The following is a 27,082-nucleotide window of genomic DNA, read 5'->3' as shown; positions in this document are numbered from 1 at the left end:
AACTGTATATTTTTGTGAAGAATCAACAACAAGTGGGACACAATCATGAAGTGGAACGACATTTATTGGATATTTCAAACTTTTTTAACAAATCAAAAACTGAAAAATTGGGCGTGCAAAATTATTCAGCCCCCTTAAGTTAATACTTTGTAGCGCCACCTTTTGCTGCGATTACAGCTGTAAGTCGCTTGGGGTATGTCTCTATCAGTTTTGCACATCGAGAGACTGACATTTTTTCACATTCCTCCTTGCAAAACAGCTCGAGCTCAGTGAGGTTGGATGGAGAGCATTTGTGAACAGCAGTTTTCAGTTCTTTCCACAGATTCTCGATTGGATTCAGGTCTGGACTTTGACTTGGCCATTCTAACACCTGGATATGTTTATTTTTGAACCATTCCATTGTAGATTTTGCTTTATGTTTTGGATCATTGTCTTGTTGGAAGACAAATCTCCGTCCCAGTCTCAGGTCTTTTGCAGACTCCATCAGGTTTTCTTCCAGAATGGTCCTGTATTTGGCTCCATCCATCTTCCCATCAATTTGAACCATCTTCCCTGTCCCTGCTGAAGAAAAGCAGGCCCAAACCATGATGCTGCCACCACCATTTTTGACAGTGGGGATGGTGTGTTCAGCTGTGTTGCTTTTACGCCAAACATAACGTTTTGCATTGTTGCCAAAAAGTTCAATTTTGCTTTCATCTGACCAGAGCACCTTCTTCCACATGTTTGGTGTGTCTCCCAGGTGGCTTGTGGCAAACTTTAAACAACACTTTTTATGGATATCTTTAAGAAATGGCTTTCTTCTTGCCACTCTTCCATAAAGGCCAGATTTGTGCAATATACGACTGATTGTTGTCCTATGGACAGAGTCTCCCACCTCAGCTGTAGATCTCTGCAGTTCATCCAGAGTGATCATGGGCCTCTTGGCTGCATCTCTGATCAGTCTTCTCCATGTATGAGCTGAAAGTTTAGAGGGACGGCCAGGTCTTGGTAGATTTTCAGTGGTCTGATACTCCTTCCATTTCAATATTATCGCTTGCACAGTGCTCCTTGGGATGTTTAAAGCTTGGGAAATCTTTGTATCCAAATCCGGCTTTAAACTTCTTCACAACAGTATCTCGGACCTGTTCCTTGTTCTTCATGATGCTCTCTGCGCTTTTAACGGACCTCTGAGACTATCACAGTGCAGGTGCATTTATACAGAGACTTGATTACACACAGGTGGATTGTATTTATCATCATTAGTCATTTAGGTCAACATTGGATCATTCAGAGATCCTCACTGAACTTCTGGAGAGAGTTTGCTGCACTGAAAGTAAAGGGGCTGAATAATTTTGCACGCCCAATTTTTCAGTTTTTGATTTGTTAAAAAAGTTTGAAATATCCAATAAATGTCGTTCCACTTCATGATTGTGTCCCACTTGTTGTTGATTCTTCACAAAAAAATACAGTTTTATAACTTTATGTTTGAAGCCTGAAATGTGGCAAAAGGTCGCAAAGTTCAAGGGGGCCGAATACTATCGCAAGGCACTGTATAATAGTGCACAGAACAATAAGGGGCTATTCATTGAAAAAATGCACAGTCCGTGAATCTCTCAATGATACCAACATGAAAGTAATCTGTGGAAAGAAGAACCTCCAAACCATACCAGAAGACATTCCAAGAAAAGTAAGATCTTTAGACCTTTCCATCAACAACATTGTGATGATCAAAACATTTGATTTCAAAGATCTCTCAGCCCTCAAGTCTTTAAACACGTCCTGCAACCGGATCTCTCATGTGGACGCTTTTTCAGGCCTGGTCGTTCTTCAGGAGCTGAATCTAGCCAATAACAGACTCAACACCCTCTCAGACCACCTGTTTCAGGGCCTAGGCAACCTCTCCGTGCTTCGACTAGACTACAACCACATCAAAATCATTTCATCCTCTACCTTTCAGAATCTCTCCAGTTTAAATGTGTTAAACTTAACCGGCAACCAACTTAATGTTCTAAAGAAGGTGCAGACAATCTTGCTATTCACACACCTGCAGGAGTTGTACATTGCAAGCAACGGATTTACCTTTTTCCAGTCACAGGACATATCAAATAAGTCCATAGGACTGAGAGTGCTGGATTTATCCCAGAATCCAATGAGAATCTTCAAGATCACAGCTGATGTTCTTCCTAAACTGACTCTGGTCAAAATGGAAGCATGACATGGGATGTACCAGACAGATCTTTTCTGAGTCATATGAAAAGTCTCAATTTGAGCGGTGTCCACAGGTCTTTGAAGGAAATGAGTGTGGTACTGCAGAGCCTCAACTCATCATTAACATCTCTCATACGGTCCTATTTAGGGGAAGATAGGATCTCGGCTCTCACCAACATTGCCTGCCATATTAATAAACTGACAACACTCAGACTGCGTTATAACAACAGGAGTTTTGTCTCTGAGGAACCGCTTAAGTCCTGCACATACTTGACTAAGTTGGATATATCCCATAATGCTCTTACTCATCTGTCTCATCAGTCATTCAGCTGAATGAAGCAACTGACTACTCTAGATCTAAGTAACAATATGCTTTCTTCTGTGCCAAATGCCACTCATAATACCCAATCTCTGACAATCTTGGATCTCAGATACAATACCATCAATAAACTAGGCTCATTCGATTTTGCCAATCTGACAGGACTAACATACCTCTCCGTCTTTTCCACAATGAAATCACTGACATTAAAGGCAATGTTTTTCAAGATTTGCAGGACTTACAACTCCTAGATCTGTGAAGAAACAGTATCCCATCTTTACGTTATGTTTTTAAGAATTGTTTGCAAAAACTAGAAAACTTGCAATTGGGAGGCAATATGCTAAGATCTATCCATAAAGGAGACTTTGAAAGCTTACAGTCCCTCAAAACTTAGATTTTATTTGACAACCGAATTGACACGGTGGAAGACGGGGCCTTTCATGGTTTGGTCAATCTTAAAATGCTTCATTTGGCATCGAATAGATTTAGTAAAATAAACATTAGGGCCACTATGTTCAGAGGATGTTCAGCCTTAGAAAAACTTGATTTGAGTTGGAATCGTATTAAATATCTACATTATGGTGAACTTAAATCCCCACCCTTTTCTCTTCTACCGTCTCTCAAGATCCTGATCATCTCCAGTCAGCATCCTTTTGGAATGTTGAATATACCAGCCAACTTTCTTAAAGATCTGAAATATTTAGTGGCATTCAGCGCAAGGAGTCTTAACATTAAGTCCTTTCACCCAAACACATTAATCTACACCACATTTGTGGTCCCTTGACATCAGCCTGAATGAGTTCACAGCCCTGAGAACGGAGTTGTTTCACCCGATCCCACGACTCAACAGGCTGTACCTGTCTAAAGGATTTCAGTCTTTAGGTTTTCTCATAGGAGACAAACTCACTCAACTCAGTTACTTACAGGTGAGAAAGAATGACTTTACAGTAGTCAGTGAGACAATGATACGTTCTTTACCTGCTTTAGTTTACTTGGACCTGCAAGACAAGACTTTCACAACAGGTGACAACAGAAACCAAACACAGGTTGTTGATGCCTATGACTTTACCTGCAACTATCCGGTCCATCTAGGAGGTACCAAACTGTTGGACCTTGACACCCACTACTGTTCAGTAGATATAGGATTCTTCTACTTCATCTCCTCCACTTCTCTGGTCCTCTTAACCTTGCTGGGGTCTTTTGTCTAGCATCTCCTGAGATGGCAGTTGGTCTACGCCTATCTCTTTCAGGCTTATCTCTATGACACAAAGCGGAGGAACGTCCGTGTGACTCATCAGTATGATGCCTTCGTCTCCTACAATGGGCACGATGAGCCCTGGGTCCTGAGGGAACTTCTGCCAGAGCTGGAGGGAAACCAAGGCTGGAAGCTGTGTCTACATCACCGTGACTTCCAGCCAGGCAAACCCATCGTAGACAACATCACAGACGCCATCTACGGGAGCCGCAAGACCATCTGCGTGATCAGCCGTCGCTACCTGGAGAGTGAGTGGTGCCCCCGGGAGATCCAGGTGGCCAGCTTCCGTCTGTTTGATGAGCAGAAGGGCGTTCTGATCCTGGTGTTTCTGGAGGAGGTCCCAGACCAGCAGCTCTCCCCCTTCCACCGGATGAGAAAGCTGGTGAAGAGACGTCTCCTACCTGAGCTGGCCCAGAGCTGGGGAGCACACTGGAGTCTTCTGGCAGGAACTCCGGGTGGCTCTGGAGACCAGGGACTGCCTTTCTGAGGAGAACCCCGTCCTGTCCGGGGTGGATAGAAAATGTTAATGACACACTAAATCTAACGGCAAAGAAATATAGTTTTAAAAAAAACATTATGAAAAGATCCCAATCAACCATCAGATTTTGTTCTAGATTTACCCTACTGAAAATAATTGACAAATGGCAATGTTTGAAATCAGAAATGTAGTTTATGCAAATCTACAATAAACTTGATGAAATGTCAAATTAAATGTGTTATGAAATATATTATGTGTGCTATTTGATGATGAATTTATGATGAAATGTTTGACTTATTTACTTGTTATGTTCTCCTAGTTCTCTAGCTTTCTGGAACTTTAAAATGTTAGGTTTTAGGTGTAAGAGTTAAGATTCTTGAAATTGTTAAGTGTAAGTGAAAGCTTTATATAAACCACGTTTTGAATCTTTGTGATGAAAAACGCTTTGAAAATAAAATGTCAAATACATTTGTCATCTTGCTTTTTATGTGAACTTTGTTTTTTGATTAGCTATAAACTTTTACTCCTGATTCTATAGAACCCAGGAAGAGAAGGCATGGCTCCCTTCAGCTCCTTCTTACATCATTACCATGACTCACTGTCAATCGTAGCCATTTCCAAATGACACAGATAAACCATCACTCAAAAATCACTCTCTTTCTCTTCTTACCTCTGTTGGCATATTGCCCAGATGGAGAGTAACCAGTTGTTTCTGACACTCTGAGTAAATCTAGTGTACCTGTACACTGGTGCCATACAACCAAACCTGGCTCACAACTTTGACTTTCTCTTCAATTCTCCACACAGCAGTTACTGCTGTGGAATGTACTCCAGTAGCTTCCACACAGTAATAAGACAATGTTAAATTACTGTAGGTATAATGGAGTTGTTATATATTTACCAGGCTTATAGTATTGGGGGTAGACCATTACAGGGCTGCCTGCGGGTGATGGGCAAAACATCAGCACCACATCATTGTCCTTGTCATGGCTGTTAAAGTAAGAGGACCAAGGTGCAGCGATGTAGGCGTACATTTCCTTTTTATTTATAAACATGACGCCGAAACAAAACAATAAACACTACAAAAACAAACCGTGAGGCGAAAGGCGAAGTGCCCTAAACAAAGTCAACTTCTCACCAAGACAGGTGGAAAAAAGGCTGCCTAAGTATGGTTCTCAATCAGAGACAACGATAGACAGCTGCCTCTGATTGAGAACCACACCCGGCCAAACACAAAGAAATAGAAAACATAGAAATAAAGAAACTAGAATGCCCACCCTAGTCACACCCTGGCCTAACCAAAATAGAGAATAAAAGCCTCTCTATGGCCAGAGAGAGTCGGTGCGGACTCCGGCCGCAAAACCTGACTCTAAAGGAGGGGGGTCTGGGTGGGCTTCCTTTACGGCGGCGGCTCTGGTGCGGGACGTAGACCCCCCTCCGCCTCTGGCTCCCCCCACTTTGGTGGCACCTCTGGTGCGGGGACCCTCGCCGCCGACCCCGGACTGGGGACCCTCGTAGCGGGCCCCGGACTGGAGACCTTCGTAGCGGGCCCCGGACTGGAGACCTTCGCTGGAGGCTCCGGACTGGAGGCTTCGTGCCATGGATCATCACTGGAGGCTTCGTGCCATGGATCATCACTGGAGGCTTCGTGCCATGGATCATCACTGGAGGCTTTGTGCCATGGATCATCACTGGAGGCTTCTTGCCATGGATCATCACTGTAGGCTTCTTGCCATGGATCATCACTGGAAAGAGGAGACGTATGGGCAGTCTGGTACGTGGAGCTCTCACAGGGCTCACCAGGCTGGGGAGACATAAGGTGATTAATTCTGAGCGCAGGCACAGGACTCACCAGGCTGGAGAGACATACAGGAGGCCCTGTCCTATGCAGAGGCACCGGATACACTGGGTCGTGGAGGAGCACTGGAGGTCTCGAGCTAGGAGCCTGCACAACCCGTCCTGGCTGGATGGTTATTTCCGCCCTGCAGATGCGGGGCGCAGAAACAGGACGCACTGGGCTGTGCAGACGCACCGGAGACAGTGAGCAGACCCGGCGCAAGATATCCCGGGCCATAGAGACGTACTGGCGACCAGATGCGCTGCGTCGGCACCCTCCGACCTGGCTGGATGCCCACTCTAGCCCGGCCGATTTGGGGAGCTGGAAGGTAGCGCACCGGGCTGTGCACGTGCACTGGAGACACCGTACGCTCCACCGCATAACACGGTGCCTGACCAGTACGACTCCCCCTCCGGTAAGCACGGGGAGTTGGCTCAGGTCTCCAACCTGGCTCAGCCAATCTCCCCGTGTGCCTCCCTAAAAAAAAAAATTGGGAGTGGCGTCCCTGTCTTTAGTGCCAGCCTTGTCCCCGTGTAATCCTTGGCCCTTTTACCCGCTGCCTCCACCTTCCTTGCTGCTTCGACCTGCTCCCATGGCAGGCGGTCTTTTACAACCAGGATCTCCTCCCACGTCTAGGATCCTTTGCCGTCCAGGATGTCCTCCCATGTCCAGTCCTCCTTACCACGCTGCTTGGTCCTTTGGTGATGGTAGTTTTGTAACGCTCGTCTGATAAAGAAGGAGTGGACCAAAGCGCAGCGTGGTACGTGTTCGTGATATTTATTTAAAACTGAACACTAGAACAAAATAACAAAGAGCAAAACGACAACGAACAGCTCTGTCAGGTGCAGAAACACAAAACAGAAAATAACTACCCACAAAACACAGGTGGGAAAAGGTTGCCTAAGTATGTTTCTCAATCAGAGACAACTGTCCCTGATTTTATTTTTTATACCTTTATTTAACTAGGCAAGTCAGTTAAGAAAAAAATCTTATTTTCAAAGGCCTAGTAACAGTGGGTTAACTGCCTGTTCAGGGGCAGAACAACAGATTTGTACCTTGTCAGCTCAGGGATTTGAACTTGCAACCTTTCAGTTACTAGTCCAACACTCTAACCACCAGGCTACCCTGCCGTCCCATTGAGAACCATACCCGGCAAAAACAAAGAAATACAGAACATAGAAAAATGAACATAGAATGCCCACCCAAATCACACCCTGACCAAACCAAAATAGAGACATAAAAAGCTCTCCAAGGTCAGGGCGTGACAGTCCTGCTCACATTTTGAGTGTAATTCTAGACCTGGGTATTGATTGTAATATAGTCTAAACGAGCAGTTCCTTTCAGACATGTTATTGTCAGCAATATGAATACAGTACATTTATCCACAGCAATATGAATACAGTATATTTATCCACAGCAATATGAATACAATACATTTATCCACAGCAATATAAATACAGTACATTTATCCACAGCAATATGAATACAGTACATTTATCCACAGCAATATAAATACAGTACATTTATCCACAGCAATATGAATACAGTACATTTATCCACAGCAATATAAATACAGTACATTTATCCACAGCAATATGAATACAGTACATTTATCCACAGCAATATGAATACAATACATTTATCCACAGCAATATGAATACAATACATTTATCCACAGCAATATGAATACAATACATTTATCCACAGCAATATAAATACAGTACATTTATCCACAGCAATATGAATACAGTACATTTATCCACAGCAATATAAATACAGTACATTTATCCACAGCAATATGAATACAGTACATTTATCCACAGCAATATGAATACAATACATTTATCCACAGCAATATGAATACAGTACATTTATCCACAGCAATATGAATACAATACATTTATCCACAGCAATATAAATACAGTACATTTATCCACAGCAATATAAATACAGTACATTTATCCACAGCAATATGAATACAATACATTTATCCACAGCAATATGAATACAGTACATTTACCCACAGCAATATGAATACAGTACATTTATCCACAGCAATATGAATACAGTACATTTATCCACAGCAATATGAATACAGTACATTTATCCACAGCAATATGAATACAATACATTTATCCACAGCAATATGAATACAATACATTTATCCACAGCAATATGAATACAGTACATTTATCCACAGCAATATGAATACAGTACATTTATCCACAGCAATATGAATACAGTACATTTATCCACAGCAATATGAATACAATACATTTATCCACAGCAATATGAATACAGTACATTTATCCACAGCAATATGAATACAATACATTTATCCACAGCAATATGAATGCAGTACATTTATCCACAGCAATATGAATACAGTACATTTATCCACAGCAATGTGAATACAATACATTTATCCACAGCAATGTGAATACAGTACATTTATCCACAGCAATATGAATACAATACATTTATCCACAGCAATATGAATACAGTACATTTATCCACAGCAATATGAATACAATACATTTATCCACAGCAATATGAATACAATACATTTATCCACAGCAATATGAATACAGTACATTTATCCACAGCAATATGAATACAATACATTTTGTCACACCCTGGTCAAAGTCTTTTGTGTTTATCTTTATTTATTTGGTCAGGCCAGGGTGTGGCATGGGTTTTTGTATGTGGTGTGTATGTATGGGGATTGTAGCTAGTGGGGTGTTCTAGCTAAGTCTATGGCTGTCTGAAGTGGTTCTCAATCAGAGGCAGGTGTTTATCGTTGTCTCTGATTGGGAACCATATTTAGGCAGCCATATTCTTTGAGTTTGTTGTGGGTGATTGTCCTTAGTGTCCTGATGTCATTGTTCTGTGTTAGGTTACACAAGTATAGGCTGTTTCGGTTTTTGTTAAGTTTATTGTTTTGGTAGTGTTTGTGTTTAGTGTGTTTCTTCATTAAACATGGATTGCAATAGACACGCCGCATTTTGGTCCGACTCTCCTTCTCATCAAGAAAACCGTTACAGAATCACCCACCACCAACGGACCAAGCAGCGTGTCAACAGGCAGGAACAGCCCAAAGTGGAGTACAGTATGGACTATACTTCTTGGGAGGAGATAGACAGGTGGGCGGTCGACCCAGGGAGAGTGCCGGAGCCCGCCTGGGAGTCGATGGAGCAGTGCGCGGAAGGATATAGGAGAATGGAGTTTGCGAAGCAAGCAAGGCGGCGCGGACGGAGGCCCCATAGTCAGCCCCCAAAATTTCTTGGGGGGGGGCTCAGGGAGAGTGTGGCAGAGTCAGGAGCCAGACCTGAGCCAACTCTCCCTGTTTATCGTGAGGAGCCAAGGAGGAGACCAGAACCAGAGCCGGTGTTGGAGGTGAGCGAAACAGAGACTGTGAAGGAGTTAATGGGGAAATTGGAGGAGAGAGAAATGAGGGAGTTGCTGTGTTGGTGTTTTAAACATGGAATTCGCCCGACGGAGCGTGTCGGGGATTTGATGGCACCTGGGTCAGCGCTCCATACTCGTCCTGAGGTGCGTGTTAGTCGGCTGGTGAAGATGGTGCCAGTCTCACGTACCAGGCCTCCTGTGCACCTCCCTAGCCTTGCACGTCCTGTGCCAGCACCGCTCTCAAGATCTCCAGTACGCCTTCACGGTCTAACTCATCCTGTGCCACCTCCACACCCCAGCCCTCCGGTAGCAGCTCCCCGCACCAGGCTTCCTGTGCGTGTCCTCGGCCCAGTACCACCAGTGCCAGCACCACGCATCAGGCCTACAGTGCGCCTCGCCTGTCCAGCGCTGTCGGAGCCCTCCTCCTCTCCAGCGCTGTCGGAGTCTCCCGCCTGTTTAGCGCTGTTAGAGCCTTCCTTCTCTACAGCGCTGCCGGAGTCTCCCGCCTGTTCAGAACTGCCAGTTTGCATAGAGCTGCCAGTTTGCAAGGAGCTGCCAGTTTGCATAGAGCTGCCAGTTTGCATAGAGCTGCCAGTCTGCAAGGAGCTGCCAGTCTGCAAGGAGCTGCCAGTCTGCAAGGAGCTGCCAGTCTGCAAGGAGCTGCCAGTCTGCATGGAGCTGCCAGTCTGCATGGAGCTGCCAGTCTGCAAGGAGCTGCCAGTCTGCAAGGAGCTGCCAGTCTGCAAGGAGCCGCCAGAGCTGCCAGTCTGCAGGATGCCGCCAAAGCTGCCAGTCTGCAAGGAGCCGCCAGAGCTGCCAGTCTGCAAGGAGCCGCCAGAGCTGCCAATTAGCATGGAGCAGCCAGAGCCGCCAGTCAGCATGGAGCAGCCAGGGCCGCCAGTCAGCATGGAGCAGCCAGGGCCGCCAGTCAGCATGGAGCAGCCAGGGCCGCCAGTCAGCATGGAGCAGCCAGGGCCGCCAGTCAGCATGGAGCAGCCAGGGCCGCCAGTCAGCATGGAGCAGCCAGGGCCGCCAGTCAGCATGGAGCAGCCAGGGCCGCCAGTCAGCATGGAGCAGCCAGGGCCGCCAGTCAGCATGGAGCAGCCAGGGCAGTCAGTCAGCATGGAGCAGCCAGAGCTGCCAGTCAGCATGGAGCAGCCAGTCAGCATGGAGCAGCCAGTCAGCATGGAGCAGCCAGAGCAGCCAGTCAGCATGGAGCAGCCAGAGCTGCCAGTCAGCATGGAGCAGCCAGAGCTGCCAGTCAGCATGGAGCAGCCAGAGCTGCCAGTCAGCATGGAGCAGCCAGAGCTGCCAGTCAGCATGGAGCAGCCAGAGCTGCCAGTCAGCATGGAGCAGCCAGAGCTGCCAGTCAGCATGGAGCAGCCAGTCGACCAGACTCTTCCAGATCTGCCAGTCGACCAGACTCTTCCAGATCTGCCAGTCGACCAGACTCTTCCAGATCTGCCAGTCGACCAGACTCTTCCAGATCTGCCAGTCGACCAGACTCTTCCAGATCTGCCAGTCGACCAGACTCTTCCAGATCTGCCAGTCGACCAGACTCTTCCAGATCTGCCAGTCAGCCAGGATCTGCCAGATCTGCCAGTCAGCCAGGATCTGCCAGTCAGCCAGGATCTGCCGAAACCACCAGCCAGCCAGGATCTGGTAGATTCATCAACCTGCCTGAGCTTCCTCTCACTCCTGAGCTTCCTCTCACTCCTGAGCTTCCTCTCACTCCTGAGCTTCCCCTCAGTTCCGAGCTGCCTCAGTCCCGAGCTGCCCCTCAGTCCCGAGCTGCCCCTCAGTCCCGATCTGCTCCTCAGTCCAGTGGGGTTCTGGGTGAGGACTACTAGGCCATGGTCGGCGGCGAGGGTGGACTATCCAGGGACGCGAGGAGAAGGGACTAAGACATTGATTGAGTGGGGTCCACGTCCCGCGCCGGAGCCGCCACCATGGACAGACGCCCACCCGGACCCTCCCTATTGTTTTGAGGTGCGTTCGGGAGTCCGCACCTTAGGGGGGGGGTTCTGTCACACCCTGGTCAAAGTCTTTTGTGTTTATCTTTATTTATTTGGTCAGGCCAGGGTGTGGCATGGGTTTTTGTATGTGGTGTGTATGTATGGGGATTGTAGCTAGTGGGGTGTTCTAGCTAAGTCTATGGCTGTCTGAAGTGGTTCTCAATCAGAGGCAGGTGTTTATCGTTGTCTCTGATTGGGAACCATATTTAGGCAGCCATATTCTTTGAGTTTGTTGTGGGTGATTGTCCTTAGTGTCCTGATGTCATTGTTCTGTGTTAGGTTACACAAGTATAGGCTGTTTCGGTTTTTGTTAAGTTTATTGTTTTGGTAGTGTTTGTGTTTAGTGTGTTTCTTCATTAAACATGGATTGCAATAGACACGCCGCATTTTGGTCCGACTCTCCTTCTCATCAAGAAAACCGTTACACATTTACCCACAGCAATATGAATACAGTACATTTATCCACAGCAATATGAATACAGTACATTTATCCACAGCAATATGAATACAGTACATTTATCCACAGCAATATGAATACTGAATACAGTACATTTATCCACAGCAATATGAATACAGTACATTTATCCACAGCAATATGAATACAGTACATTTATCCACAGCAATATGAATACAGTACATTTATCCACAGCAATATGAATACAGTACATTTATCCACAGCAATATGAATACAGTACATTTATCCACAGCAATATGAATACAATACATTTATCCACAGCAATGTGAATACAGTACATTTATCCACAGCAATATGAATACAGTACATTTATCCACAGCAATATGAATACAGTACATTTATCCACAGCAATATGAATACAGTACATTTATCCACAGCAATATGAATACAATATATTTATCCACAGCAATATGAATACAGTACATTTATCCACAGCAATATGAATACAGTACATTTATCCACAGCAATATGAATACAGTACATTTATCCACAGCAATATGAATACAATACATTTATCCACAACAATATGAATACAGTACATTTATCCACAGCAATATGAATACAGTACATTTATCCACAGCAATATGAATACAATACATTTATCCACAGCAATATGAATACAGTACATTTATCCACAGCAATATGAATACAGTACATTTATCCACAGCAATATGAATACAGTACATTTATCCACAGCAATATGAATACAATACATTTATCCACAGCAATATGAATACAGTACATTTATCCACAGCAATATGAATACAGTACATTTATCCACAGCAATATGAATACAGTACATTTATCCACAGCAATATGAATACAGTACATTTATCCACAGCAATGTGAATACAATACATTTATCCACAGCAATGTGAATACATTTATTTTCCATGATAGTTCCACTTCCCAAATCTCACGTTACCTGATGATATGAAAATAGTTCCACCCCAATTTAAAAAGTTCAAGTTTCATTCAGAACCTTAATTTGGTAAAAATGATGCGTTTCTTACAGGCCCATTAATTTGTTCAAAGCTTCAGTCATAGTCTTCTTCATTCCCAATATTACATACAGTGGGGCAAAAACGTATTTAGTCAGCCACCAATTGTGCAAGTTCTCCCACTTAAAAAGATGAGAGAGGCCTGTAATTTTCATCATAGGTACACTTCAACTATGACAGACAAAATGAGAAAAAAATTCCAGAAAATCACATTGTGGGATTTTTAATGAATTTATTAGCAAATTATGGTGGAAAATAAGTATTTGGTCACCTACAAACAAGCAACGTTTCTGGCTCTCACAGACCTGTAACTTCTTCTTTAAGAGGCTCCTCTGTCCTCCACTCGTTACCTGTATTAATGGCACCTGTTTGAACTTGTTATCAGTATAAAAGACACCTGTCCACAACCTCAAACAGTCACACTCCAAACTCCACTATGGCCAAGACCAAAGAGGCCTCTCTCATCTTTTTAAGTGGGAGAACTTGCACAATTGGTGGCTGACTAAATACTTTTTTGCCCCAATGTATCATTACACATTCATATTGTATAGATACTGTATCTAACATTCCAGAGGATACGTTGGTATGTTAATATTTAATGTTAGAATAGGTTTTGTTTTTTGCAGTACTGTTGTGTCCGTGTGAATAGAGAGAGGGTCCTGAGACAGTGGTCAGATGCAGACCCACAGTAAAGGTTAGTCCATCTGTTCAGTGGCCTTTGAAGCCCAGCCATACCCCCTCTCTTATCAGCAGTCCCCTGTTTTTATAGCTCCTTTCCCTCCCTCTCTCCTCCCTGACTCTCCCATTCCTCTCTTCCCAGACTCCCCTTTGTTCTCTCTGCCCCTCTCCTCTTTGCTCTCTCCCTCCCCTCTCCTCTTTGCTCCCTCCCTCTCCTCTTTGCTCCCCCCCTCTCCTCTTTGCTCCCTCCCTCCCTCCCCTCTCCTCTTTGCTCCCTCCCTCTCCTCTTTGCTCCCTCCCCTCTCCTCTTTGCTCCCTCCCTCTCCTCTTTGCTCCCTCCCTCCCCTCTCCTCTTTGCTCTCTCCCTCCCCTCGCCTCCCCTCCCCTCCCCTCCCCTCCCCTCCCCTCCCTCTCCTCTTTGCTCTCTCCCTCCCCTCTCCTCTTTGCTCTCTCCCTCCCCTCTCCTCTTTGCTCTCTCCCTCCCCTCTCCTCTTTGCTCCCTCCCTCTCCTCTTTGCTCTTTCCCTCCCCTCCCCTCTCCTCTTTGCTCCTTGCCTCCATCCTCTGCTCCACCCCCCACTCTCTTTTTCCTCCCTCTGTTCTTCTCTCTCAATCTCACCTCCATCTCCTCCCCGGTCTCCCCTCTCCTGCCTCCCTTCTCCACTGCCTCGCTGTCTCTTTCAACCAAGCAGTCCCCTGATCCTCCCCCTCCCATTCAGATCACAAATGTCCCTCTCTACTCTCTCTTTCCCTTTCCCCTCCCATCTCCCTCCTCGCCCCTCCCTGTCACCAGAGCCACTGCAAGACTCATATAACTCCTGAATGTTAATAAGGATGTCAGGTTAGGGTGCCAAAGCAACATTGTGAGAAGTGTGATGGCGGTGTTGAAGCTTTCATGTCGCTTGTCACTCTCATTAGGTAAGTCAGGTAGGTAGGTAGGCAGGTAGGCAGGCAGGCAGGCAGGCAGGCAGGCAGGCAGGCAGGCAGGCACAACATTCTCCACCCCCTGGAATGATTCCATAAACATGGGCATCATCTCCAACTGCCGAGATGATACAGCTAGCTACTAACCTCAGCTGAGACACATCCTCTAAGTAGACCTACCACACAGATAGATAAGCCTGATTGACAAGGAGCCTGGGTGATCAGGAGCTGAGAGCAGATTTACTTGGCAAAACAAACTACACACACACATACACACATACAAACACACATCGATTTGTCTGCGAAGGAGCATTCCTGAATTAAGACATGCATTGTGCTGTTCTCCCCCTACAGCTCGGTATTCATCAACATCCAATTAACATTGAATGCAGCCCTCCAGATGGCTGGAGAGACGTCCATTTGAAACGTACAGTCGCAGCCTCAGAGACAGAGGCACATTGTCAACGTATATATGAGCAGTTAACCAGACAGGAATAGATTTGAGTCACTTCTATGACTCTGATAGCTGGCGTTACCCATTGCTGTTAATGTTGATGCAGACCGACGGGCCATAGGTCAATTCAGGCAAATGTCAGATGGGCTGGTCTGGGGTTTTGCGCTAAATGCTCATTATTTGACTAATAATGGTGGTGTTGAGGGAAAAAAATGGTGTGTTAGAAATGTCTCGTCCCGATGCGTCCCTGCATTGAGGGGTGTAGAGCCTAAAAACACTCATGAAGAATTTAGTATTTGTGCTAAATGTGGTGTTTTTTACTGGCCCAGACTTGTAATCAATAGATTGCACAGTAGAGTGATGTGTTCTTCACGTTGTTTATCTTGGTCAGTGGAGATAACCATAACATAACAATGGAAGACATAAAAATGAAAGGAGGTCATTTGGGGAAATGTGTTTTGTTGTCATGGAAGTGTGTTTAAGAATGAAGAGAGAAGGTCTTCCATTGATCAATAACATTAATGGATGTTCATCTGGCAAACAGAAACATGCTGTACATGCTGTTCTTGTTTTGATTGACTGGTTTGGCCGTAAGGGTTCATATTGACTGTAGACTTGAATGAACTTAAAGGCTTACACTACTTAATCAATTTCCCAATGATAGATTTCATTGTGTTAGTGAACACTGATTTCTAAGGTTATCCCGCGATAGTCCAATATGCACTTCAAATGGCAGAGAGAAATCTGATTTAGTTCCTTTTGGAAAAATGGCCAACTCTGAACAGGAGCATTTTCTTTTCTTCCCCCAGGGCAGAAATCAGATGCTCGCAGATATTAAAAACAAATGTTGTGCTTCATAATTCGGCACTTTGTTTACGGATAACTTTTTTTATTGACTTGAAAAGTGAGTGGATACATGAGTGTGTTTCTTATTTAATGCAGTGAACTCATGGAGAGAAAGATTCCTGGTACTGCAGTACTGGTAGTATAATAGCTGTCTATAGCACAGTGCTGTGTTCAGGGCTCTTAGCTGTCTATAACACAGTGCTATGTTCAGGGCTCTTAGCTGTCTATAACACAGTACTGTGTTCAGGGCTCTTAGCTGTCTATAACACAGTACTGTGTTCAGGGTTTCTAGCTGTCTATAACACAGTACTGTGTTCAGGGTTTCTAGCTGTCTATAGCACAGTGTTGTGTTCATGGCTCTTAGCTGTCTATAACACAGTACTGTGTTCAGGGCTCTTAGCTGTCTATAACACAGTATTGTGTTCAGGGTTTCTAGCTGTCTATAACACAGTACTGTGTTCAGGGCTCTTAGCTGTCTATAACACAGTACTGTGTTCAGGGCTCTTAGCTGTCTATAACACAGTACTGTGTTCAGGGCTCTTAGCTGTCTATAACACAGTACTGTGTTCAGGGTTTCTAGCTGTCTATAGCACAGTGTTGTGTTCAGGGTTTCTAGCTGTCTATAGCACAGTGTTGTGTTCAGGGTTTCTAGCTGTCTATAACACAGTACTGTGTTCAGGGTTTCTAGCTGTCTATAGCACAGTGTTGTGTTCAGGGTTTCTAGCTGTCTATAACACAGTACTGTGTTCAGGGTTTCTAGCTGTCTATAGCACAGTGTTGTGTTCAGGGCTCTTAGCTGTCTATAGCACAGTGTTGTGTTCAGGGCTCTTAGCTGTCTATAGCACAGTGTTGTGTTCAGGGCTCTTAGCTGTCTATAGCACAGTGTTGTGTTCAGGGCTCTTAGCTGTCTATAACACAGTACTGTGTTCAGGGCTCTTAGCTGTCTATAACACAGTACTGTGTTCAGGGTTTCTAGCTGTCTATAGCACAGTGTTGTGTTCAGGGTTTCTAGCTGTCTATAACACAGTACTGTGTTCAGGGCTCTTAGCTGTCTATAACACAGTACTGTGTTCAGGGTTTCTAGCTGTCTATAGCACAGTGCTGTGTTCAGGGCTCTTAGCTGTCTATAGCACAGTGTTGTGTTCAGGGTTTCTAGCTGTCTATAACACAGTACTGTGTTCAGGGCTCTTAGCTGTCTATAACACAGTACTGTGTTCAGGGTTTCTAGCTGTCTATAGCACAGTGTTGTGTTCAGGGCTCTTAGCTGTCTATAGCACAGTACTGTGTTCAGGGCTCTTAGCTGTCTATAACACAGTGCTGTGTTCAGGGTTTCTAGCTGTCTATAGCACAGTGCTGTGTTCAGGGCTCTTAGCTGTCTATAGCACATTACTGTGTTCAGGGTTTCTAGCTGTCTATAGCACAGTGCTATGTTCAGGGCTCTTAGCTGTCTATTGCACAGTACTGTGTTCAGGGCTATTAGCTGTCTATAGCACAGTACTGTGTTCAGGGCTCTTAGCTGTCTATAGCACAGTACAGTTTTCAGGGCTCTTAGCTGTCTATAGCACAGTGCTGTGTTCAGGGTTTCTAACTGTCTATAGCACAGTACTGTGTTCAGGGCTCTTAGCTGTCTATAGCACAGTACAGTGTTCAGGGCTCTTAGCTGTCTATAGCACAGTGCTGTGTTCAGGGTTTCTAACTGTCTATAACACAGTGTTGTGTTCAGGGCTCTTAGCTGTCTATAACACAGTGCTGTGTTCAGGACTCTTAGCTGTCTATAACACAGTGCTGTGTTCAGGGCTCTTAGCTGTCTATAGCACATTACTGTGTTCAGGGTTTCTAGCTGTCTATAGCACAGTGCTGTGTTCAGGGCTCTTAGCTGTCTATTGCACAGTACTGTGTTCAGGGTTATTAGCTGTCTATAGCACAGTGCTGTGTTCAGGGCTCTTAGCTGTCTATAGCACAGTACTGTGTTCAGGGTTTCTAGCTGTCTATAACACAGTACTGTGTTCAGGGCTCTTAGCTGTCTATAGCACAGTGTTGTGTTCAGGGTTTCTAGCTGTCTATAACACAGTGTTGTGTTCAGGGTTATTAGCTGTCTATAGCACAGTGCTGTGTTCAGGGCTCTTAGCTGTCTATAGCACAGTACTGTGTTCAGGGTTTCTAGCTGTCTATAACACAGTACTGTGTTCAGGGCTCTTAGCTGTCTATAACACAGTGCTGTGTTCGGGGCTCTTAGCTGTCTATAGCACAGTACTGTGTTCAGGGCTCTTAGCTGTCTATAGCACAGTACAGTGTTCAGGGTTTCTAGCTGTCTATAGCACAGTACTGTGTTCAGGGTTTCTAGCTGTCTATAGCACAGTGTTGTGTTCAGGGTTTCTAGCTGTCTATAGCACAGTGTTGTGTTCAGGGTTTCTAGCTGTCTATAACACAGTGCTGTGTTCAGGGTTTCTAGCTGTCTATAACACAGTGCTGTGTTCAGGGCTCTTAGCTGTCTATAACACAGTGTTGTGTTCAGGGCTCTTAGCTGTCTATAACACAGTACTGTGTTCAGGGTTATTAGCTATCTATAACACAGTACTGTGTTCAGGGTTTCTAGCTGTCTAAAACACAGTACTGTGTTCAGGGTTTCTAGCTGTCTATAACACAGTACTGTGTTCAGGGCTCTTAGCTGTCTATAACACAGTACTGTGTTCAGGGTTTCTAGCTGTCTATAACACAGTACTGTGTTCAGGGTTTCTAGCTGTCTATAACACAGTGTTGTGTTCAGGGCTCTTAGCTGTCTATAACACAGTACTGTGTTCAGGGTTTCTAGCTGTCTATAACACAGTGTTGTGTTCAGGGCTCTTAGCTGTCTATAACACAGTACTGTGTTCAGGGTTTCTAGCTGTCTATAACACAGTACTGTGTTCAGGGTTTCTAGCTGTCTATAACACAGTGCTGTGTTCAGGGTTTCTAGCTGTCTATAACACAGTGCTGTGTTCAGGGTTTCTAGCTGTCTGTAACACAGTGTTGTGTTCAGGGCTCTTAGCTGTCTATAGCACAGTGATGTGTTCAGGGTTCTAAGTTGTCTATAGCACATTACTGTGTTCAGGGTTTCTAGCTGTCTATAGCACAGTGCTATGTTCAGGGCTCTTAGCTGTCTATTGCACAGTACTGTGTTCAGGGCTATTAGCTGTCTATAGCACAGTACTGTGTTCAGGGCTCTTAGCTGTCTATAGCACAGTACAGTTTTCAGGGCTCTTAGCTGTCTATAGCACAGTGCTGTGTTCAGGGTTTCTAACTGTCTATAGCACAGTACTGTGTTCAGGGCTCTTAGCTGTCTATAGCACAGTACAGTGTTCAGGGCTCTTAGCTGTCTATAGCACAGTGCTGTGTTCAGGGTTTCTAACTGTCTATAACACAGTGTTGTGTTCAGGGCTCTTAGCTGTCTATAACACAGTGCTGTGTTCAGGACTCTTAGCTGTCTATAACACAGTGCTGTGTTCAGGGCTCTTAGCTGTCTATAGCACATTACTGTGTTCAGGGTTTCTAGCTGTCTATAGCACAGTGCTGTGTTCAGGGCTCTTAGCTGTCTATTGCACAGTACTGTGTTCAGGGTTATTAGCTGTCTATAGCACAGTGCTGTGTTCAGGGCTCTTAGCTGTCTATAGCACAGTACTGTGTTCAGGGTTTCTAGCTGTCTATAACACAGTACTGTGTTCAGGGCTCTTAGCTGTCTATAGCACAGTGTTGTGTTCAGGGTTTCTAGCTGTCTATAACACAGTGTTGTGTTCAGGGTTATTAGCTGTCTATAGCACAGTGCTGTGTTCAGGGCTCTTAGCTGTCTATAGCACAGTACTGTGTTCAGGGTTTCTAGCTGTCTATAACACAGTACTGTGTTCAGGGCTCTTAGCTGTCTATAACACAGTGCTGTGTTCGGGGCTCTTAGCTGTCTATAGCACAGTACTGTGTTCAGGGCTCTTAGCTGTCTATAGCACAGTACAGTGTTCAGGGCTCTTAGCTGTCTATAGCACAGTACTGTGTTCAGGGTTTCTAGCTGTCTATAGCACAGTACTGTGTTCAGGGTTTCTAGCTGTCTATAGCACAGTGTTGTGTTCAGGGTTTCTAGCTGTCTATAGCACAGTGTTGTGTTCAGGGTTTCTAGCTGTCTATAACACAGTGCTGTGTTCAGGGTTTCTAGCTGTCTATAACACAGTGCTGTGTTCAGGGCTCTTAGCTGTCTATAACACAGTACTGTGTTCAGGGCTCTTAGCTGTCTATAACACAGTACTGTGTTCAGGGTTTCTAGCTGTCTATAGCACAGTGTTGTGTTCAGGGTTTCTAGCTGTCTATAGCACAGTGTTGTGTTCAGGGCTCTTAGCTGTCTATAACACAGTACTGTGTTCAGGGCTCTTAGCTGTCTATAACACAGTACTGTGTTCAGGGCTCTTAGCTGTCTATAACACAGTACTGTGTTCAGGGCTCTTAGCTGTCTATAGCACAGTGCTGTGTTCAGGGTTTCTAGCTGTCTATAACACAGTACAGTGTTCAGGGCTCTTAGCTGTCTATAGCACAGTGTTGTGTTCAGGGCTCTTAGCTGTCTATAACACAGTACTGTGTTCAGGGTTATTAGCTGTCTATAACACAGTACTGTGTTCAGGGTTTCTAGCTGTCTATAACACAGTACAGTGTTCAGGGCTCTTAGCTGTCTATAGCACAGTGTTGTGTTCAGGGCTCTTAGCTGTCTATAACACAGTGTTGTGTTCAGGGCTCTTAGCTGTCTATAACACAGTGCTGTGTTCAGGGTTTCTAGCTGTCTATAACACAGTACTGTGTTCAGGGCTCTTAGCTGTCTATAACACAGTACTGTGTTCAGGGTTTCTAGCTGTCTATAACACAGTACAGTGTTCAGGGCTGTTAGCTGTCTATAGCACAGTGTTGTGTTCAGGACTCTTAGCTGTCTATAACACAGTACAGTGTTCAGGGCTCTTAGCTGTCTATAACACAGTACTGTGTTCAGGGCTCTTAGCTGTCTATAACACAGTACTGTGTTCAGGGCTCTTAGCTGTCTATAACACAGTACTGTGTTCAGGACTCTTAGCTGTCTATAGCACAGTGCTATGTTCAGGGGTTCTAGCTGTCTATAGCACAGTGCTGTGTTCAGGGCTCTTAGCTGTCTATAACACAGTGTTGTGTTCAGGGCTCTTAGCTGTCTATAACACAGTACTGTGTTCAGGGTTTCTAGCTGTCTATAGCACAGTACAGTGTTCAGGGCTCTTAGCTGTCTATAGCACAGTGTTGTGTTCAGGGCTCTTAGCTGTCTATAACACAGTGTTGTGTTCAGGGCTCTTAGCTGTCTATAACACAGTACTGTGTTCAGGGTTTCTAGCTGTCTATAGCACAGTACAGTGTTCAGGGCTCTTAGCTGTCTATAGCACAGTGTTGTGTTCAGGGCTCTTAGCTGTCTATAACACAGTGTTGTGTTCAGGGCTCTTAGCTGTCTATAACACAGTGCTGTGTTCAGGGTTTCTAGCTGTCTATAACACAGTACTGTGTTCAGGGCTCTTAGCTGTCTATAACACAGTACTGTGTTCAGGGTTTCTAGCTGTCTATAACACAGTACAGTGTTCAGGGCTCTTAGCTGTCTATAGCACAGTGTTGTGTTCAGGACTCTTAGCTGTCTATAACACAGTACTGTGTTCAGGGCTCTTAGCTGTCTATAACACAGTACAGTGTTCAGGGCTCTTAGCTGTCTATAGCACAGTGTTGTGTTCAGGACTCTTAGCTGTCTATAACACAGTACTGTGTTCAGGGCTCTTAGCTGTCTATAGCACAGTGCTGTGTTCAGGGTTTCTAGCTGTCTATAGCACAGTACAGTGTTCAGGGCTCTTAGCTGTCTATAGCACAGTGCTGTGTTCAGGGCTCTTAGCTGTCTATAGCACAGTACTGTGTTCAGGGTTTCTAGCTGTCTATAACACAGTACTGTGTTCAGGGCTCTTAGCTGTCTATAGCACAGTGTTGTGTTCAGGGCTCTTAGCTGTCTATAACACAGTACTGTGTTCAGGGCTCTTAGCTGTCTATAACACAGTACTGTGTTCAGGGTTTCTAGCTGTCTATAACACAGTACTGTGTTCAGGGCTCTTAGCTGTCTATAGCACAGTGTTGTGTTCAGGGTTTCTAGCTGTCTATAACACAGTACTGTGTTCAGGGCTCTTAGCTGTCTATAGCACAGTGTTGTGTTCAGGGCTCTTAGCTGTCTATAACACAGTACTGTGTTCAGGGCTCTTAGCTGTCTATAACACAGTACTGTGTTCAGGGTTTCTAGCTGTCTATAACACAGTGTTGTGTTCAGGGCTCTTAGCTGTCTATAACACAGTGCTGTGTTCAGGGTTTCTAGCTGTCTATAACACAGTACTGTGTTCAGGGCTCTTAGCTGTCTATAACACAGTGTTGTGTTCAGGGCTCTTAGCTGTCTATAACACAGTGCTGTGTTCAGGGTTTCTAGCTGTCTATAACACAGTACTGTGTTCAGGGCTCTTAGCTGTCTATAACACAGTACTGTGTTCAGGGTTTCTAGCTGTCTATAACACAGTACAGTGTTCAGGGCTCTTAGCTGTCTATAGCACAGTGTTGTGTTCAGGACTCTTAGCTGTCTATAACACAGTACAGTGTTCAGGGCTCTTAGCTGTCTATAGCACAGTGTTGTGTTCAGGACTCTTAGCTGTCTATAGCACAGTGCTGTGTTCAGGGTTTCTAGCTGTCTATAACACAGTGCTGTGTTCAGGGTTCTAGCTGTCTATAACACAGTGCTGTGTTCAGGGCTCTTAGCTGTCTATAGCTCAGTGATGTGTTCAGGGCTCTTAGCTGTCTATAGCACAGTGCTGTGTTCAGGGTTCTAGCTGTCTATAGCACAGTGCTGTGTTCAGGGCTCTTAGCTGTCTATAGCACAGTGCTGTGTTCAGGGTTCTAGCTGTCTATAGCACAGTGCTGTGTTCAGGGTTCTAGCTGTCTATAACACAGTGCTGTGTTCAGGGTTCTAGCTGTCTATAACACAGTGTGTTCAGCGTTCTAGCTGTCTATAACACAGTGTTGTGTTCAGGGTTCTAGCTGTCTATATCTACAGTAGCATTATCTTTATCTTATGACTCTGGGAACTGGACTATTCAACCAAACAAGTTTCTGGGTTTCCTGGGGTAAAGTAAAACAGCACACTTCTCAAGCTGCAGGACAGTGTGTTTTCTATACACTGATACATTGGTATTGTCTCTTTATTGGGTCACACAGTCACTCAATGAAAACATTGGTCTTACCTCAGCAATGTACGTGTGACAGTTTTTATATGATAACTCTCTCTCTCTCTCTCTCTCTCTCTCCCTCTCTTTCCCCTTCTCTCTTTCCCCCCCTCTCTCTCTCCCCCCCCCCTCTCTCTCTCTCTCTCTCTCTCTCTCTCTCCCTCTCTTTCCCCTTCTCTCTTTCCCCCTCACTCTCTCTCCCCTCTCTCTCTCTCTCTCTCTCTCTCTCCCTCTCTTTCCCCTTCTCTCTTTCCCCTTCTCTCTTTCCCCCTCTCTCTCTCCCCCTCTCTCTCTCTCTCTTTCTTTCTCTCCCTCCCTCCCTCTCTCTCTATCTGTCTCTCTCTTTCTGTCTCTCTCCCTCTCTCTCTCTCTCCCCTCTCCCCCCTCTCTCTCCCCCCTTTCTCTCTCTCTTTCTCGCCCCTCTCTCTTTCTCTCTCTCTCTCTCCCTCTCTCCCTTTCTCTCCCCACTTTTCAACTTTAACATCTGACCCCCCCCTCCATCCCTCCCCACTACAGTCAGAGCGGGAGCGCCAGTATGAGAAGGCCCCCCAGGTCCACCGCTCCTCAAAGCCCCCCAAGGACTCCTACCTGGTGGAGCAGGTGTTCTCACCGCACCCCTTCCCCCCCTCCGTCAAGTCCCACATGAAGGGCAGCCCCCTGTACACAGACCTCAGGCTCACAGGCCTGTCGGTTGACGGCAAACGGGGTCAGCCCTCCTGGACCATCGAGGAGTACAAGCGCAATGCGGGTGGCGAGAAAGGCAAGCAGCTGACCGCCCTGGACCTGCAGGTAAGGACTGCTGACTATAGGCCTTTTCTCTATTTTCCTCCTTCCATTGCTGTTAATATTACCGACAGTAGACAGGGTGGATATTACAGCAGACAGGGTGGATATTACAGTAGACAGGGTGGATATTACAGCAGACAGAGTGGATATTACAGTAGACAGGGTGGATATTACAGCAGACAGGGTGGACATTACAGTAGACAGGGTTTATATTACAGTAGACAGGGTGGATATTACAGCAGACAGGGTGGATATTACAGCAGACAGGGTGGATATTACAGTAGACAGGGTGGATATTACAGTGGACAGGGTGGATATTACTGTAGACAGGGTGGACATTACAGTAGACAGGGTGGATATTACAGTAGACAGGGTGGCTATTACAGTGGACAGGGTGGATATTACAGCAGACAGGGTGGATATTACAGTAGACAGGGTGGACATTACAGTAGACAGGGTTGATATTACAATAGACAGGGTGGATATTACAGTAGACAGGGTGGATATTACAGTAGACAGGGTGGGTATTACAGTAGACAGTGTGGATATTACAGTGGACAGGGTGGATATTACAGTAGACAGGGTGGACATTACAGTAGACAGGGTTGACATTACAGTAGACAGGGTGGATATTACAGTAGACAGGGTGGCTATTACAGTAGAAAGGGTGGCTATTACAGTAGAAAGGGTGGGTATTACAGTAGACAGGGTGGATATTTCAGTAGAAAGGGTGGGTATTACAGTAGAAAGGGTGGGTATTACAGTAGAAAGGGTGAATATTACAGTAGACAGGGTGGATATTACAGTAGAAAGGGTGGATATTACAGTAGACAGGGTGGATTTACAGTAGAAAGGGTGGGTATTACAGTAGAAAGGGTGGGTATTACAGTAGACAGGGTGGATATTACAGTAGACAGGGTGGATATTACAGTGGACAGGGTGGATATTACAGTGGACAGGGTGGATATTACAGTGGACAGGGTGGATATTACAGTAGACAGGGTGGACATTACAGTAGACAGGGTTGATATTACAATAGACAGGGTGGATATTACAGTAGACAGGGTGGACATTACAGTAGACAGGGTTGATATTACAATAGACAGGGTGGATATTACAGTAGACAGGGTGGATATTACAGTAGACAGGGTGGGTATTACAGTAGACAGTGTGGATATTACAGTGGACAGGGTGGATATTACAGTAGACAGGGTGGACATTACAGTAGACAGGGTTGACATTACAGTAGACAGGGTGGATATTACAGTAGACAGGGTGGCTATTACAGTAGAAAGGGTGGCTTTTACAGTAGAAAGGGTGGGTATTACAGTAGACAGGGTGGATATTTCAGTAGAAAGGGTGGGTATTACAGTAGAAAGGGTGGGTATTACAGTAGAAAGGGTGAATATTACAGTAGACAGGGTGGATATTACAGTAGAAAGGGTGGATATTACAGTAGACAGGGTGGATATTACAGTAGAAAGGGTGGATATTACAGTAGAAAGGGTGGATATTACAGTAGACAGGGTGGATATTACAGTGGACAGGGTGGATATTAGAGTGGACAGGGTGGATATTACAGTGGACAGGGTGGATATTACAGTAGACAGGGTGGATATTACAGTGGACAGGGTGGATATTACAGTAGAAAGGGTGGGTATTACAGTAGACAGGGTGGATATTACAGTAGACAGGGTGGATATTACAGTAGAAAGGGTGGGTATTACAGTAGACAGGGTGGATATTACAGTAGACAGGGTGGATATTTCAGTAGAAAGGGTGAGTTTACAGTAGACAGGGTGGATATTACAGTAGAAAGGGTGGATATTACAGTAGACAGGGTGGATATTACAGTAGACAGGGTGGATATTACAGTGGACAGGGTGGATATTACAGTAGACAGGGTGGATATTACAGTAGACAGGGTGGATATTACAGTAGACAGGGTGGATATTACAGTAGACAGGGTGGATATTACAGCAGACAGGGTGGATATTACAGTGGACAGGGTGGATATTACAGTAGACAGGGTGGATATTACAGTTGACAGGGTGGATATTACCGTAGACAGGGTGGATATTACAGTGGACAGGGTGGACATTACAGTAGACAGGGTGGATATTACAGTGGACAGGGTTGACATTACAGTAGACAGGGTGGATATTACAGTGGACAGGGTGGACATTACAGTAGACAGGGTGGATATTACAGTGGACAGGGTGGATATTACAGTAGACAGGGTGGATATTACAGTGGACAGGGTGGATATTACAGTGGACAGGGTGGATATTACAGTAGACAGGGTGGATATTACAGTAGACAGGGTGGATATTACAGTAGACAGGGTGGATATTACAGTAGACAGGGTGGATATTACAGTGGACAGGGTGGATATTACAGTAGACAGGGTGGATATTACAGTGGACTGGGTGGATATTACAGTAGACAGGGTGGATATTACAGTGGACAGGGTGGATATTACAGTGGACAGGGTGGATATTACAGGGGACAGGGTGGATATTACAGGGGACAGGGTGGATATTACAGTAGAAAGGGTGGATATTACAGTGGACAGGGTGGATATTACAGTAGACAGGGTGGATATTACAGTGGACAGGGTGGATATTACAGTGGACAGGGTGGATATTACAGTAGACAGGGTGGATATTACAGTGGACAGGGTGGATATTACAGTAGACAGGGTGGATATTACAGTGGACAGGGTGGATATTACAGTAGACAGGGTGGATATTACAGTGGACAGGGTTTATATTACAGTAGAAAGGGTGGGTATTACAGTAGACAGGGTGGACATTACAGTAGACAGGGTGGATATTACAGTGGACAGGGTGGATATTACAGTGGACAGGGTGGATTTTACAGTAGACAGGGTGGGTATTACAGTAGACAGGGTGGGTATTACAGTGGACAGGGTGGATATTACAGTAGACAGGGTGGATATTGCAGTAGACAGGGTGGATATTACAGTGGACAGGGTGGATATTACAGTGGACAGGGTGGATATTACAGTGGACAGGGTGGATATTACAGTAGACAGCGTGGATATTACAGTAGACAGGGTGGATATTACAGTGGACAGGGTGGATATTACAGTAGACAGGGTGGATATTACAGTAGACAGGGTGGAT

General features: G+C 45.2%; 1 protein-coding gene and 1 pseudogene across 1 annotated transcript in view; both read left to right on the top strand.

Annotated features, from left to right (window-relative positions):
• LOC110506176 (major intrinsically disordered Notch2-binding receptor 1-like) overlaps positions 1-27,082 on the top strand; it is a 55,536-nt gene that overhangs the window by 14,503 nt on the left and 13,951 nt on the right. The window contains exon 4 of the mRNA XM_036963925.1: positions 23,664-23,936. Within this exon, the coding sequence (XP_036819820.1) occupies positions 23,664-23,936 (273 nt within the window). The remainder of the gene's footprint in view (positions 1-23,663; positions 23,937-27,082) is intronic.
• LOC110506895 lies at positions 2,544-4,856 on the top strand (annotated as a pseudogene).

Source organism: Oncorhynchus mykiss, chromosome 26, assembly GCF_013265735.2.
Source record: "Oncorhynchus mykiss isolate Arlee chromosome 26, USDA_OmykA_1.1, whole genome shotgun sequence".
Classification (NCBI taxonomy): Eukaryota; Metazoa; Chordata; class Actinopteri; order Salmoniformes; family Salmonidae; genus Oncorhynchus; species Oncorhynchus mykiss.
Note: the sequence above shows the minus strand (reverse complement) of the source record. Positions and strands in the feature narration are given on the sequence as shown.